General features: G+C 34.6%; 1 protein-coding gene across 1 annotated transcript; it reads left to right on the plus strand.

Moving 5' to 3' along the window:
• Nucleotides 1-3,732: 3,732 nt before the first annotated feature.
• LOC143555861 (transcription factor ABORTED MICROSPORES-like) lies at nt 3,733-8,803 on the plus strand. The gene is made up of 10 exons (XM_077045337.1): nt 3,733-3,799; nt 3,923-3,977; nt 4,565-4,667; nt 4,790-4,969; nt 6,439-6,517; nt 6,591-6,659; nt 6,756-7,421; nt 7,800-8,108; nt 8,185-8,361; nt 8,559-8,803. The coding sequence occupies exons 2-10, from the start codon at nt 3,965-3,967 to the stop codon at nt 8,781-8,783; spliced, it is 1,821 nt and encodes a 606-aa protein (XP_076901452.1). The 5' UTR covers nt 3,733-3,799; nt 3,923-3,964; the 3' UTR covers nt 8,784-8,803.
• Nucleotides 8,804-14,586: the final 5,783 nt, after the last annotated feature.

The raw sequence follows: 14,586 nt of genomic DNA on the forward strand, positions 1-14,586 counted from the left end.
GAAGAAGTATCAATATCTATTCCAATAAATCTCGAGGACAAGATTATTCAAAATGAGGGGAGGATGTAACACCGCATAAATACCCTCATACGTTTTTGGCCAAATATACTAACTTTTATAAGTTTAGGGACTAAAATATAAATTCTGAAATTCCTGACACATCGCGATACGCGACGGGGGGAAACATAAGGCCCATCACGTATAGCGATGGACTTGCACAATAACCCAAAAATGGGCGGCGTAGCGATACGCTACGGCCTAACCACCAAGGTCATCGCGTATCGCGATGACCACGCTAAGTAACGGGGACACGTGTCCAACCACGTGTCAACACGTGGCACAATTTGACACGCCACGTGTCACAACGTGGCATGGCGGCTAAAAGTGTGGCGCCGCAATACGCGACGGAGTAAAGAAAACCCATCGCGTATCGCGATGGGTCCCCGATTTCGCCAATAAAAGGGGTGACGGGGTTAAATCCATTTTCATCCCAAATTCACTCTCACAATCACATAGTTAACCTAGGGAATCGTGTTCAATAACCGTGACGAGCCGACGATCCGTTTCTCAAAGTTCGTGCAAGTTCTGAAGTTATAAATAAGTAGTAATCACATAAGCAAGTAAATCAAGATCCTACCGACAAGTCATCACCTTTTTTCTTAGTATTATCATTCCAAGTATCCGTACAAAGGTAGGAGTTACGTTTAAGTTATTCAAATTATAGCTTAGACATCAATCGAGACTATGGCCTTTAACCTTGAAAGTATTTTGTAAACATTCTATAAACATTCGTAAATGAGTTTTAATAAACGTTACTTCATAACAAAGTAGTGTTAACAAAAGATATATTTTGACAGACAAGTAGTAAACTGTAAGGGTAATATCACTATTAGTAAGTTTCTTGCCTAAGGAAAAGTAATTCGTACAAATCCCAATCAACCGAGGGACCCGTTTACTTACCTGGAGAAACTTACCAACGTGTTATAACCTATTAAGCCAAAGCATGTTATATCAAACGTCATATAAAAACAAAGTGTTTCATTCACAAACAAAGATAAACGATTTCAAGGTTAAGCTTAGCAATCATAGCTTAATCAAGAAACACCATTCAAATATTTATTCAAACCTATTTATGTATATGTTAAATATCATTCTCTTTCACAATCAAGGTTTCAAACGCACACTGACTGAATACGTTAACCTTTACAAACAGTCAAACATATTTATACTCTATAAGATGAACGGGTGTTTGTCTTAAAGAGTCAGACAAACGTTTACATGAGATTACGTGATATCTAAAACGTTATAATACAAAGTAGAAAATAAAATCAACTCAGACCGATTACACATGTGTCTAGATCCAAACATAACTGTTCAGCCTAAACAGTCAAAGGATACGTATCCACGGGCTAACGGTTATAACTAGTTCTTCATTAAGGGCTACGTGGCTCGGAGAACACTTTTGTGTATGTAGGGCAGTGGTACATATACCGAAAGTATAAATACTTCCACTGAGCTTGTCAAGAGAACTATATTTGTATTGTAATGGTTATTCAAATGTTTTATAGAGTCATACGTGTTCACCGGCACATAGCTGACGTATTTTTCCAACCCATTGTAGGTAATTAAGCATTAGTAGCTATAGCAAGGATTGGAGTCTTATGAAGATAGAAGCGCGTTACAAGATGGCTCCGTTTTTTATAAACTAAATCCTTGTAATATGAAATACATATTTTGTAAACAAATACTTGGGTATTTAATTCCCAAGTAAATTTTCACTGTAAATTAATATTATATTCAGCCTAAAAGTCTTTTGCTAAAATTAACCCATAAAATCTGATGTATTTACAAAACCGGTACCAACTTGTGGTCACACTTCTAGACTCTAAGTCAGGGGTGTGACACTCGAAAACCGTGTCAAGAGCAAAACCGTTCGTGTGGTCATTTTGGGACCTACATGGGGGATTATTGGGTTCGAGTATCACATGTGAAATATATTAATAAAACATGTAGTTTTAAATTAGACGTTTAAAAAGAAAATACATGTATTTTTTTTTTACAAACTAAAAAAATCTATTAAAAAAAATTCTAAACTTCACTCTTGTTATTTGAAATGGCAAGAGTGAATAGTGTAGTTAAAAGGTGAAATGACCCGTCAAATATGTCAAGATCATTGTTCACTACGACCATTTGAAATAACGGAAGTGAATCGTGTGGTCAAAAAGATGAAAAGACCCGTCAAATCTAAATCTGATCACTATTCACAATTATCATTTGAAACGTCAAATCTAAATCTGATCACTATTCACAATTATCATTTGAAATGACAGAAGTCGGTAAAATTTATAGATTGATGCTAGTTCTTGTTGTGGGATTTGCCAGTTCATTAGACGAAAGAGGTGTCAGTGGCTTCCGCCATTTAATATGACAGAACACAAGATAAAAGTCCTACTTCTATCATTTCAAATGGCGGAACACCTAATAACCATGTAGTTTGTCGGATTTTAATTTCCAAAGGTTACAATTTATTTTCTAGAAATTTTAACAATCTTAATCTTTTTAACTAATTATATTTATCAACAAATTATCTAAGGCAATTCGTTTGAAATACTAAAAAGAGACCTCTTAGGTAATCTGTCGATATCCGGTTGCTAATAACTTTGTAGGAAAACCCGTGGGAAATGAACACTTTGTACAATCTAACAAAAGTTGTCGGCGATCTCTTGCTAATGTCCGTTGCTAATATTCGCAAATAAGATTACCCACATGCAATGGATTTGATCGTCCATGATATTTATTTGTTATTAGCGTATTTTAATTTATAGGTTTTCATTTATAAATGTAAGTAACATTTTTTTATTGGTTCAAGTAATTATTATATATAATAATTAAGAAGTTTGGCGACGTAATCACGTGATTGGTCACCAAACTTCTTACTTGCTTCTAATTTGTTTTACATTTTCAAATTCGCGTCGGTTCGTTGTGGTAAAATACGGGTTTTTTTTATTGTTGATACCATCAAATGATTCATTATCAACATTTGACAAAATTCCAATGTAAACTGCAAAGGTCACTTGACCTAGTGTTTGGGATGTAATATTTGCTCTCTTTTTTTTTATGATTTAGAGTTCAAATCCCACAACTGAGAAGTTTGATGGATTTAAAAATAAATTATTAGCGGTTAATAATTGTGGTAAGAAAAGCAAATTATGGCAATCATATAACTAATCTCTCATCGATAACCTCATGCAAAAATATCATAGAACTTCAAATTTAATCCCCCGCTTATTTCTTCCGTGTTTATTCTCTCATCGTTCAAGAAACTTTATGATGTCATCATCCAGCCATAATCTTATATGGTGTCAAATGATCATCGGATAAAATATAACACATCAAAAATGTTTAGCGGTATCCGTCTGGCCCTATATATCAGTACCTAGTATCATCTTCATTTTTACCCTAGATATACACTTGTTAATTACTATTACAAACAATTCAGAATAAAATAAAGGATTAAAAAGTAGTTAAGGAAATTTATACGCCATCTTAGGTCATGCAATCTGGGTTGCCCCCATCCTAACAGCACATATTTCTCCAATTACACAACAACTTAGTTTCTTTATTATCTCTCTCTCATGCATCAGCTACACTTCACCTACCACAATAACATCTGCATATAAGCCCTACTTTCATCTATATGTATCTTTAAAAAGTGACAGTTAATTTCTCATGTCAATCCTTCTTCGGCTTTGAATGTTCATGAGATCATAAGATATGTGAAGATGATGAACAACATGAGGTGGGTATCTTCTGGTTGTTAACCATTGCTGTCAAAAAAGAGGGTATAGTTTGCTTTTAGTGGTTGTACGTGTTTTGGTTTCATCATTTTGCTTTTATAATACTTTCTCTACATTTGTTTCAGTCAAAAGAGGATCATAACCATGATGAAGTGAGCATACAAGCTATGCAAGTGGTAGGTATGTAATTCTTTTCTGGATATTATTATTGATATGAGTTGATTTTCGTCGAATTAGTTTGGCGTGCTATGTTAAACATTTGAAGGATTATTCCTTCAAGAAGTGTTCTTGTATAGACAGTTTTTAAAACTTTTGAATGAAGTATAACATAAGATTGATATATATATAGTTTATTGTTATCTGTGGTTTCTTGAAATGTTTAGATGAAGTAGATAATCAGCACTCATATATTCTTTATCAAGTGAACATTTATATGATTTGTCCTTTTCTTGTCTTCTATACACAGATGTGACATGATTATTTTGTATAAAAATAAAAACTAGGGTTTTTACAAGACATAAATGTTGAAATTTATAATTCATGAATTCAGTTGACAATGGCAAGTAAGTAAGCACATTGAGTATATTTTTGTAACTATCAATTTTGTATTATATAATTTTATCTTTGGTATGTATATATTCTCACAAATATTACAACATTTCTCAAAACATAAGTGTTAATTTTTTTTAATTGTTGCTTAGATATATATTCCTTGATAAACCAACTTTACTCTATCAACCTTTCAATGTGTATTGTTTTTCATACAGTGGAAATGGAGGTGATCCAACAAGTGATGGAAAAGCTAAGATCAACCGTTGGTCCCGAGAGTTGGGACTACTGTGTACTTTGGAAACCATGTAAAGATCAAAGGTACATAGATGAGATGAGTTTGTTCAACATTTATAATATGTCGAAAACCAACTGTATATATTGTATGTTGTTTCTCTCTGCCACTACTTTTGATTAATACATCATTAGTTGTGATTTTACAGGGTGATTGAATGGGTGGATTGTTGCTGCTCTGGGAGTAATGCAAGGCTTATGAATGGGAATGGTGGAGAAGATGATCAACAGCTGTTGTTTCAATGCAAAGATGTGGCAGTTCATCACCCAACCACTGATGCTTGTCACCTTCTTTCTCTTTTACCTTCTTCAATGCCTTTTGACTCCGGGTTAACCTTCTTATCTTTGTTACAAATATACTCTACTTTTATTATATTAATAGCATGTTAACTTAAAAATATTTATAAGCATGACTGGAAAGAAAAACATAAATATTTTCAAGTGATAGAAATCATGATAAATGATACAATACAATAAATCCTTATCGAACAAAGGGTACGCGACAACCTACACCCTTGATTTCAAATAAAAACACGGTGGCAAAATTGAAAAAATTCATTCCATAACTTCTTCCTCATTATTAACCGTCTGCAATCATGCTGCTTACTACAAAAAAGGATTCAAACTCAACTGAATTTTCGATTGGATCAGGAACAACTATAGTACCAATTCCAATGGGAAACAAATTTAACCAAATTCATATCTGAACTCAGTTGAAACAATTATTATTGACTTTAAGCCAAAAAAGTAAGTACATGATGTGATGTACGTAAAGTGAAAATTTAAGCACAATGGGAAAAAAATTGAGCCGGATTTAATTACACAAGTTTAATTATTTAATTCATGCATGATATATGTCAGTAGGGAGAGGAAATATGTAATTGACATATATTTAATTACACATGTTTATTAAATTTAATTACGCATGTCGAATTACATGTGTTGAATCTAAATAACTACGCAATATGGATTAATTACGCATGTTTAATTTAGATAATTACGTAATAAGGAATAATAATTGCGCATGTTGATTTTCATCATAATCAGACATCACATGAATTAGACTGCGATTCGATCAACAACAGACAACAATTACAAATAGATTATCTGGTTAATCATGCGTAGCATTTAAAACCATGTTTTGATTTTGATGATGTTTTTAGTTGTCCATGACAAGCGACATTCAATTTGTGAGATTTCATAGTTGAGTTCTTATTAGGGTTTAAAAATTGAAGAGATAATAAGTGTGTAAAGAAACTGAAATGTTACTATATTCTATATTCACAGGAAAGAAATGAATCTGGATATCATGAGGAGACATTTAAATCTTACACAATTAATGAAAAAGACAATTTGATTATGGAACCTGTCCCTCTATATGTAAAAAATGATGGATAGTTTTTTATGTATCAAATCATAGGTATTTCATTGGTTCATAAAAGTAAACATCAAAAGTAATCAAAGATGCCAATTGGTTTTTGTTTATTAAGTTTATGTCACTACCTAGTTTCAAATTGAAATCAAAGACATATTTGTACATATTGTATGGTGACCCATACCTAACTTAACACGTTCTGTAGAAAACTATTCGTGTACAAACATAAAGTCTAAAACTAAAACTTTTTACAAATCAAATTGTTATATGTAGGATGTATGAGGAAATTGAATTTCACAAATTATTGTCTAAACTTTTCATCACTTTTATGAAAAATCCTACACTTTTAATAACATTCTTGGTGTTGGTGATTACATATCTAGATAATGAATTATATATAACCAAAAGTTTTTTAATATACAGAATATATGGGCAAACCATGATATCTAATCAACCAAGATGGCTCAACTTCTCCAATAGCTCTGATTCAAATTTTTGTGAGGTAAATATCCATCTTAGTCTCATATATTATTTGAAAAATCATTAATTGTAAACAATTTATTCTTTGTTAGCAGGAAAATCTAGGGACAAAAGCATTGATTCCTGTTTCATTCGGGCTCGTTGAACTCTTCGTATCTAAACAAGTAATGTTTCGTGTTAAAATGTATCTTCGAATGATATAAATACTTCTAGGCGTCCATGATATATCACATTTTTATTACCATTTTCGTTTGTTGTAGATAGCCGAAGATCAAAGCATAGTTGATTTTGTGACCAATGTGTTTAGCAACATTAATGTAGCATCAAACTTCTCGATAAACATGGATGGTTTAGAAGACGGCGAATCAAAGGATTACATAGCTCAAGTATTAGATGATCAAAAAGATCCATGTAACAATTTCCAACCACCAATTTCACCGGCAACCATATTAGAAAACCTGAATCTTTCACCACACAATATCTCTGATGGACATATGCATCCAATGAACTTCTTAAAACATTTTAACTACGGGGAAAACAGAAACGCAAAGAACATGTTTTTGGAAGGCACAAGTGAACCTATGATGATGAACCATGATGACCCTTTTGATCCTAGTTTGGAGGAGAATGTTGGGTTTGATCACGAGATAGATATGGCGTTGCAAGGGCAGATGATGAGTGATAGCATGAGTAAGGGGCATCTCATGGAGCCTTTAGAGAATGCTCCAAAGAAACAAGGGAATGATATGAACCGTTCGGACTCTGTCTCTGATTGTAGTGATCAAAATGATGAAGATGATGATCCTAAATGCCGTCGGAGGAATGGTAAACCACAATCCAAGAACCTCATGGCGGAGCGTAAAAGACGAAAGAAGCTTAATGATCGACTCTACACGCTTCGTTCTCTAGTACCCAAAATCACAAAGGTATGCTCAACTGAGTAATTTTCTTTAATTTTGGATAATGTGATCATAAACAGCTTAGCAGGCATATTTAATTAAATGGGTAAAACAAGTCAACCCGAGCTTTTAATTAAACAAACTTGAATACGAGTTGTTTAGTAAATGACTTAGACATGACAAACCATACCCTAATTATTTTTGTTCCATTTAAATAGTCTCCACCCTACTTAGAACCTTCTTAGTCTAAATGCTATGACTTAACCTATTCAAAATAAATACACAAAACTAGTCACTCAAAGACAAATAGGATGAAAAGGTCACCAGTGAGTTTGATTTTGATGTTAGAAGATAGTTCAATAAACATAATTACCCAAACCTACTGTTTATCTTCTTAATTTGTAGTTGGATAGAGCCTCTATTCTTAAGGACGCGATCGAGTATGTGATGGAGTTGAAGAGGCAAGTGGAAGATCTCCAAAATGAGTTGGAAGAGAATTCGGATGATGAGGACACTACGAATAATGAGAGCACTATCGTTGAACAAGAAGTAATGCATGGAAATGGAGGTAAACAAAAGCGTAGATATAGTCACGGTCATGGGATGTTCGTGAACGGGCCTCAACCGGAAGCTTATTCGGTCATTGGTAACAATGAAGTCTCCAAACATAACCCGGACATTGATGGTGCTAATGAGAAAGGTCAACAAATGGAGGTAACACTCGTGCTCGCGTTTATGATATCAACTAGCGAGTTTCTTTAACATATTTTGTTTGTTCGTGTTGGTGTAGCCACAAGTGGAAGTGGCATCATTAGATGGAAATGAGTTCTATGTGAAAGTATTTCGTGAGCACAAACCGGGAGGATTCGTGAGGTTAATGGAGGCCTTTACCTCTCTAGGACTCGAAGTGACTAACGTCAATGTTACTAGCTTTATATGTTTGGTTTTGAATGTCTTCAAAGTTGAGGTGATCTACTTTTCATCTCATTTTGCGGGTCATGTTCCGTATTTAGTGAACAAGACCCACAAAACGAAATGTTAACTCGTTTTGTGGGTCACATTTCTTATCATTTAGTACCCACAAAATGACATGCATAATATTATGCAAATTGTGGAACGAGATTTAAGAGTTTACTAACTTTCTGTGTTTAATTGGTCTAACAGAAGAAAGATAGCGAAATGGTGCAAGCTGACCACGTTAGGGAGTCATTGCTCGAGATAACACGAAACCCGTCTAAGGGGTGGCCGGAAACTTCCACAAAAGCACCGGAGAATGGGCATGGCATGATGGATCACCAGCACCACCACAACCACCATTCTCACCTCCATAACAACCAACCAAAACCTCAGTATAACCACTATAATGCAATGTATCAAGTCCTTAATTAAGCTCTCAAGTGTTCATAAGACTGAAGCCTTCGGAACTTATGTTTTCTTAGTATTAATGTTTTCTCTTGTTATCGAACACATTATCTGCTGTGACATGTAGGAATAACCTATTGTCTTGTTCTTAATCAATAAAGTGCACTTTCTTCGGCTAATATTATTACACTCCACGTATCGTATGATAGAGAAATATAAAAATAAGGGAAAATTCCGAAAATAAGCATTTATGAAAACAAATTTTAAGTTTTAGGTGTCATTTGCAAGAAATTTCATAAATAGGTATCATAAACTAGTCGTGACGAGTATATTATGATAACACACGAGTAGTTTGTAAAACCAATTAAAACTTGTCACATGCACTAAAGCTAACCGTAACGAGCACGCTCACTAATCATTTACTCGTCACGACTAAATGAGTTTCATGCATCGTAATCAACGCCCATGAGTAATTCATAAGTCATTTAGTCGCGACGGCTAGTTTACCCAGTTTACATTCCCTACACGAGTAGTTTATTAGTACGTAGTTAACTCGTCGCGACTAGTTTAACCTTACAATCGACTCGTCGCGACTAAAAGACTTATGAAATATTACTTGTGGGCGGTGATTACGAGGCATGAAACTTATTTAGTCATGACGAGTAAATGATTAGTGAACATGATCGTTATGGTTAGTTTAAGGACACGTGGAAAGTTTTAATTGGTTCTACAAACTACTCGTCACGACTAGTTTATAATACATATTTTTGAAATTTCTTGCAAATGACACCTAAAACTTGAAATTTGTTTTCATAAACGTTTATTTTTGTAATTTTCCCTATAAATAAACTTGAGGTTTAATGATTTGTTCTTTCATTTTCTGGTTCACCACCTCATTTCTGATCGACTACGACGCTTTATGATGGTTATTGCTTTCGAAGAAAACGATAGAACCTGAAAAAAGAGGCATAGATCGTTGGTGACTGGGTATGGAAAAACTCTTGCCAGAGATAGCCACTTTCTTCCCTGTTTGCGGTGGTGCGTCGGCAAATCCCTAATCAGTGACAACTAGTTTCTGTGGCAAGAAAGACTCGATTCTGTATGTTCATGTGATCCCAATCGAGAGCCGTAGTTTAGATATGATCAATTGTTAGGCCAAGTGTAGTGGACGAAATTGGTGCCAACACTGCCCCCAGGCGATTTTTGGGGCGACCGGGGGGGGCGAAGATTATTTCTCGCCTTGTTTTACTATTATTATATTCAAAGTGACCGTTGAAAAAATGCAGGCATATTATGGATATTAGTGTTTTTTTTTATGTATTTTTTTTTTTTTGTATTTTTATGTCTTTGTAGCTTCTATTGTTGTACTTTACCCTACTTCTGTGTACTATTTCCGTTCCTCTTTGGATGCTACACGTGTTAATGTGAAGCTACACCTGTTCTCCACTTTCTCTATGTCTCTCTTTCACAAGGACATTGAGAGAGAGAGAGAGAGAGAGAGAGAGAGATGCGTGTTGTTTGAGAGGTCACTGACCGCCGATGGTGTGTATGACGGTTGTGCCATTTTTGTGGCTCAGATTCCGTCTGTTGTCGGGGTTCCATTTAGAACCCTAGGCGGCTTTTGGTTATCTACGGGTGTGGCATAAGTGAGAGGGTGGTGTTATCCGCCTTCAGTTTTGGAACCGTATGCGGCAGCACTGGCAGATGTAAGACGGTGGTGATTTGTATTTGAGCCTATTAGCTGTGTTTGCTACATACAGCGATGCTCATATTCACTGTTCCTTACATCTGTGCATATTAACTGTTGTATCTATACCTTCTTATGCTGTATATATAGTTTCCATTCATATGTGGATGCTCCACATGTTAATAATGTGAAGTTTATTTGTTATGGACCTACGACTTTGTTGTTTTTTCTCTATGTGATTCAGTTGGTTTCTCTGTGTGGTATGATGATCATTTGACACTGATCTGAGCATGTGATTTTCGTACATGGGGTTATCTGTTGATCGTGGTGTTCAACAACATGATTCGATTCGTTTTTTTGTGCTATGATAGTCGTTTGAGCCCGGTTTGGGCGTGTCATTTTTACATTTGTGGTTTTTAATTTGGCTTATATGTTGCACTTGATTAAGGGTTTTTGTTGAAATAAGAGCCATTTTGTGGTGGCACATGCTTTAGGTTTTTCTTGGTTTGTCGCTTGAATCTTCAATATAGGCTATGATGACGCTCCGCTATTTGGCGAGGCAACCAATGTTGCAGCCATAGCGGAACCTGAGCCTAAAGTAATCTGTGATCCATTTTGAATTCTTTTGGACTTTGAATTTGGTGTGTACAACCAAATCTGGATTAACCACTGTTGTATAAAGTTTTGTATGAATAGAAATAATGTTATTAATTGGTTTAAACAGCCATTCTTTTCTGATGAACCATATAAAATTAAAATTAACAACTGCCACTTCCTACAACAAAAACTCAAATCAATCCTTTGGTTCCTTTATAGGGCTTGATGTTGGTGTGTTTGGCCCGTATGGAACTGAATTTGTGCATTTGCAGAATAAATATGACAACCGGTGTGACACTTCTTTTATGTTGAAGCTATGAAAGTAGCAATTCTTGAGTTGTAACTTCTGGACACGTATGATTCATCACACCTGTCTTATGTTCGTTATGTTTTCACATTCACTCTCTTATGCATCTTAGTTTGCTAACCCCTGGTGCACGTTCATAGAAGGCTATTGCTCGGACAGCTGGTCAGAGTGCTTTGGTGCGGCGATTGCTCGAGAACTTGGTCTCGGCGGTTTGGTTTGAATGCGTGCTGCTGATTTGATGGTTCTTAATAGCGGGTATTTCTTTATATTACTGATTGCTTTGTTTTACTTATGGTTTGTGGTTTCCTTAAATAGACTATTGCTGAAATTGGTGGTTTTAGATATCTTTTTCCGAGTGCACACTGTGTGTTCGATGAAATGTCATTCGCTTGGTTTAACAATTTGTGTTATGTGGTTTGCTGTTGCAGATATTAAACGATTACAAGGTGATCTGTTTGATAATTATCATATCAGGCAACATGTTGGTTCTTCGCTTGGAGTATCGTATGGTACGGCCTTTTTAATTCTTTCAGTTTGTGGTTTTGTTAGGTTATTCATTATTCATGCATTCTATGATTTCAGTGAAGGTATTTACTTTTCGTCGAATTTTATGTGAATCTGAATTGCTTACTTTGTGTTCTAATGAAAAGATACTCTTCATAATTTGAATCTCTTTGTATATGATTTTCTAAATGCATGTATGTGTGCATTTATTATCATTGTTTTACTTTTGTTCATAAGGTGTTCGATGAAATACTTATTGTTTATTTTTGACATGATTAGGTTATTTTTTTGGCGATCCTTAAGAGTTTTCATTGGATGACTGTCTGATTTGTTAAATTAGTGTTCTTCACCATCCATTTTCTTATGTATATTTTGACCACTTAAAGTCATCATATAGCATAACAAAAGTGAATTGTCTTTTGCATCTTTGTTTCATGGTTGTTACCTTTATGTTTTATTTTGTTAAAATGATTTAGGAAGAATTTTTTTATTAGATATACAACTTGAGTGACTCACAGCCCGTTTGGTCCATTGAACCATTTCTTTTTCTGTTGCTATGAATTTTGGGTGTAAAGTTTATTTTGCAGCAATTTTGGGTTAATTGAATCTGTCTACGGTTGCAAAAATAGAAGTTGTACCAAAATTTGAAATTTGTATACTTGACTTTAATGTCAACCTTCTATGATTACTTATACTTTTGCATTTATAGAGAATATCAATTTTGAACAGATACATTTTGCACTCTTCATATATTATTTCTCTAAAACTTGCATACACCGGAACATGAACTTAAAAGGGTTATAAGCTTACCCATTTTCCAAATCACTTTGGCCATCACTATTTTATGTCTTTTCGCTTATGCAGTATTTATATCTATATATGCAAAGCACGCAAGGTATACATACTTCCAAACAATCATAAGCATACAAAAAATCTAACTAAACCCCTACTTGGAACAGATACAGATGAAGGGAAGAAAAGGATGAAAGAAACAGGGACATTCGGCTAAAAATAAGCCAAAACTCTGATATATCAACAGCGCTGCATACATGAATAGCCGAATGATAACCGCATTTTGTATGATGAAGATAGGCTGTCTAGGCACAACTGCAAAGGTTGGTCGTTTTTTTTTTGTTTTTAATAAAAAGCAGTACACGTTCAGCAAATGCTAATCATTTAAGTCTTTACTTTCTCAAGTGTGTTTTTAGTAGCTTTATGACTTTTACAGTATACGTAACCCAACAGCAACGCGCGGGTTGTAAAACCTAGTTTCTTTTTAAATTTTATCGTATTTTTATTTAATTATTTAATTTAATGGGTTTTTATTTGTTTAGTTCAATTATAAAAAGAAAATAATAAAAAATGGTGACGTGGCAAAGAAGGGGCTACAACAGCATTACACACCAAAAACAAAATACTACCATTTGCTGATTGGGCGTCGCGTGTCGCAGTTCGCCCCTCCACCACACATAGCCTTATGGTTTAAACGCACACATGGACACACAAAAGAAAATAATCGAACACGAAGATTAATATGGTTCGGTCTTGACTGACCTACATCCACCGACGACAACTAGAATTTATATTATTAAGTGATACAAGATTTACAAGTACATAACAAGATATAAATAGGAAACATAATTAGCGTTAGGCCCTTGATTAACTTAAGTCTTAAGCAACACGAAAACCAAACTGGGCCTGCAAGGAGTGGGGACGACCACCCTATTATGCTCACCATCCCAAACAGGCCAAACTCTACATATCCTAAAAGCTAGCACCAAAATGCATGGACACTATCACACTAGTGGGGGCAGGCGTGAGCACCACCGTGGGTGTGAAGCGAAAGTTTGTGTAATTTTTTAAAATTAACTATTAATATACAACAAATCATTTAGCTCCACTTTCACACTATTACAACAATTGCTCCACTTTCACACTATTACAACAAATGTTCTTAGATATGAAATTTGAAATCCCTCATTACCTACTAACCCACTTTTTTTTGCATGTCATCCTTACCACGGTGGATGTCCTAATAAATATTTTCAAGTGAAAATCAATCAAAAATTACTTAAAATGCATGTCACAAAGAAAAATAAATTTATTGTCAATATAAAAGATTATAAGCCTAAAGAAATTTATCAAACAACTTGAATGAAATAAGATTTCTAATAAAATCTCAAAACTAAAATTTTGCATGAATCCCTAAATCAGATCGGGCGGACATTGTATTAGATAATTATAAATTTATAATATCTTATTAGTTTAGTTTAGTTTGGGGTTTCATATGATCATGTGCCACAAAAAATGATTCTTCCAAAACATTGTTTTAGAGTCCCATACTTGCTATATATAAATCTTTGTGGCAGCATCACACAAACTCAATATTTCGGTTGGTAAATATATTTCTTTCACGTAGTACCTTTTTGACTTTTAATAGATTGATAAAAGACATACCAAAAGTTGTGACAAACAGTGACGGAACTAGAACTTCTTAATAGAAGGTTAATCATAAGATCCTCTTATCTACCGACTAAATTTCCAGAGAGAAGGTTAATCATAAGATCCTCTTATCTACTGACTAAATTACCAGAGGACTCCCTTGACCCACCTCTGATTTCGCCCCTTGCAAAGTTTGAACAAAAGGTAAAAGTAGTCAGTTCAACTTGCTTAATAAAGCTAAAGGAATGCCCATCCTTGGCTTGCAAGCAAGTATAAGATAACCATGTAACCCA

This window comes from Bidens hawaiensis, unplaced genomic scaffold (assembly GCF_021521415.1).
Source record: "Bidens hawaiensis isolate Kalapana, Puna unplaced genomic scaffold, B.hawaiensis_p1.1 tig00018403_1, whole genome shotgun sequence".
NCBI lineage: Eukaryota > Viridiplantae > Streptophyta > Magnoliopsida > Asterales > Asteraceae > Bidens > Bidens hawaiensis.

What these genes read in the sequence shown, in the direction of transcription:
- LOC143555861 (XM_077045337.1), top strand. An exon ending in AAACCATGTAAAGATCAAAG is followed by an intron (nt 4,668 to 4,789) that starts GTACATAGATGA and finishes GTGATTTTACAG; the next exon opens with GGTGATTGAATGGGTGGATT. An exon ending in AGAAAGGTCAACAAATGGAG is followed by an intron (nt 8,109 to 8,184) that starts GTAACACTCGTG and finishes GTGTTGGTGTAG; the next exon opens with CCACAAGTGGAAGTGGCATC.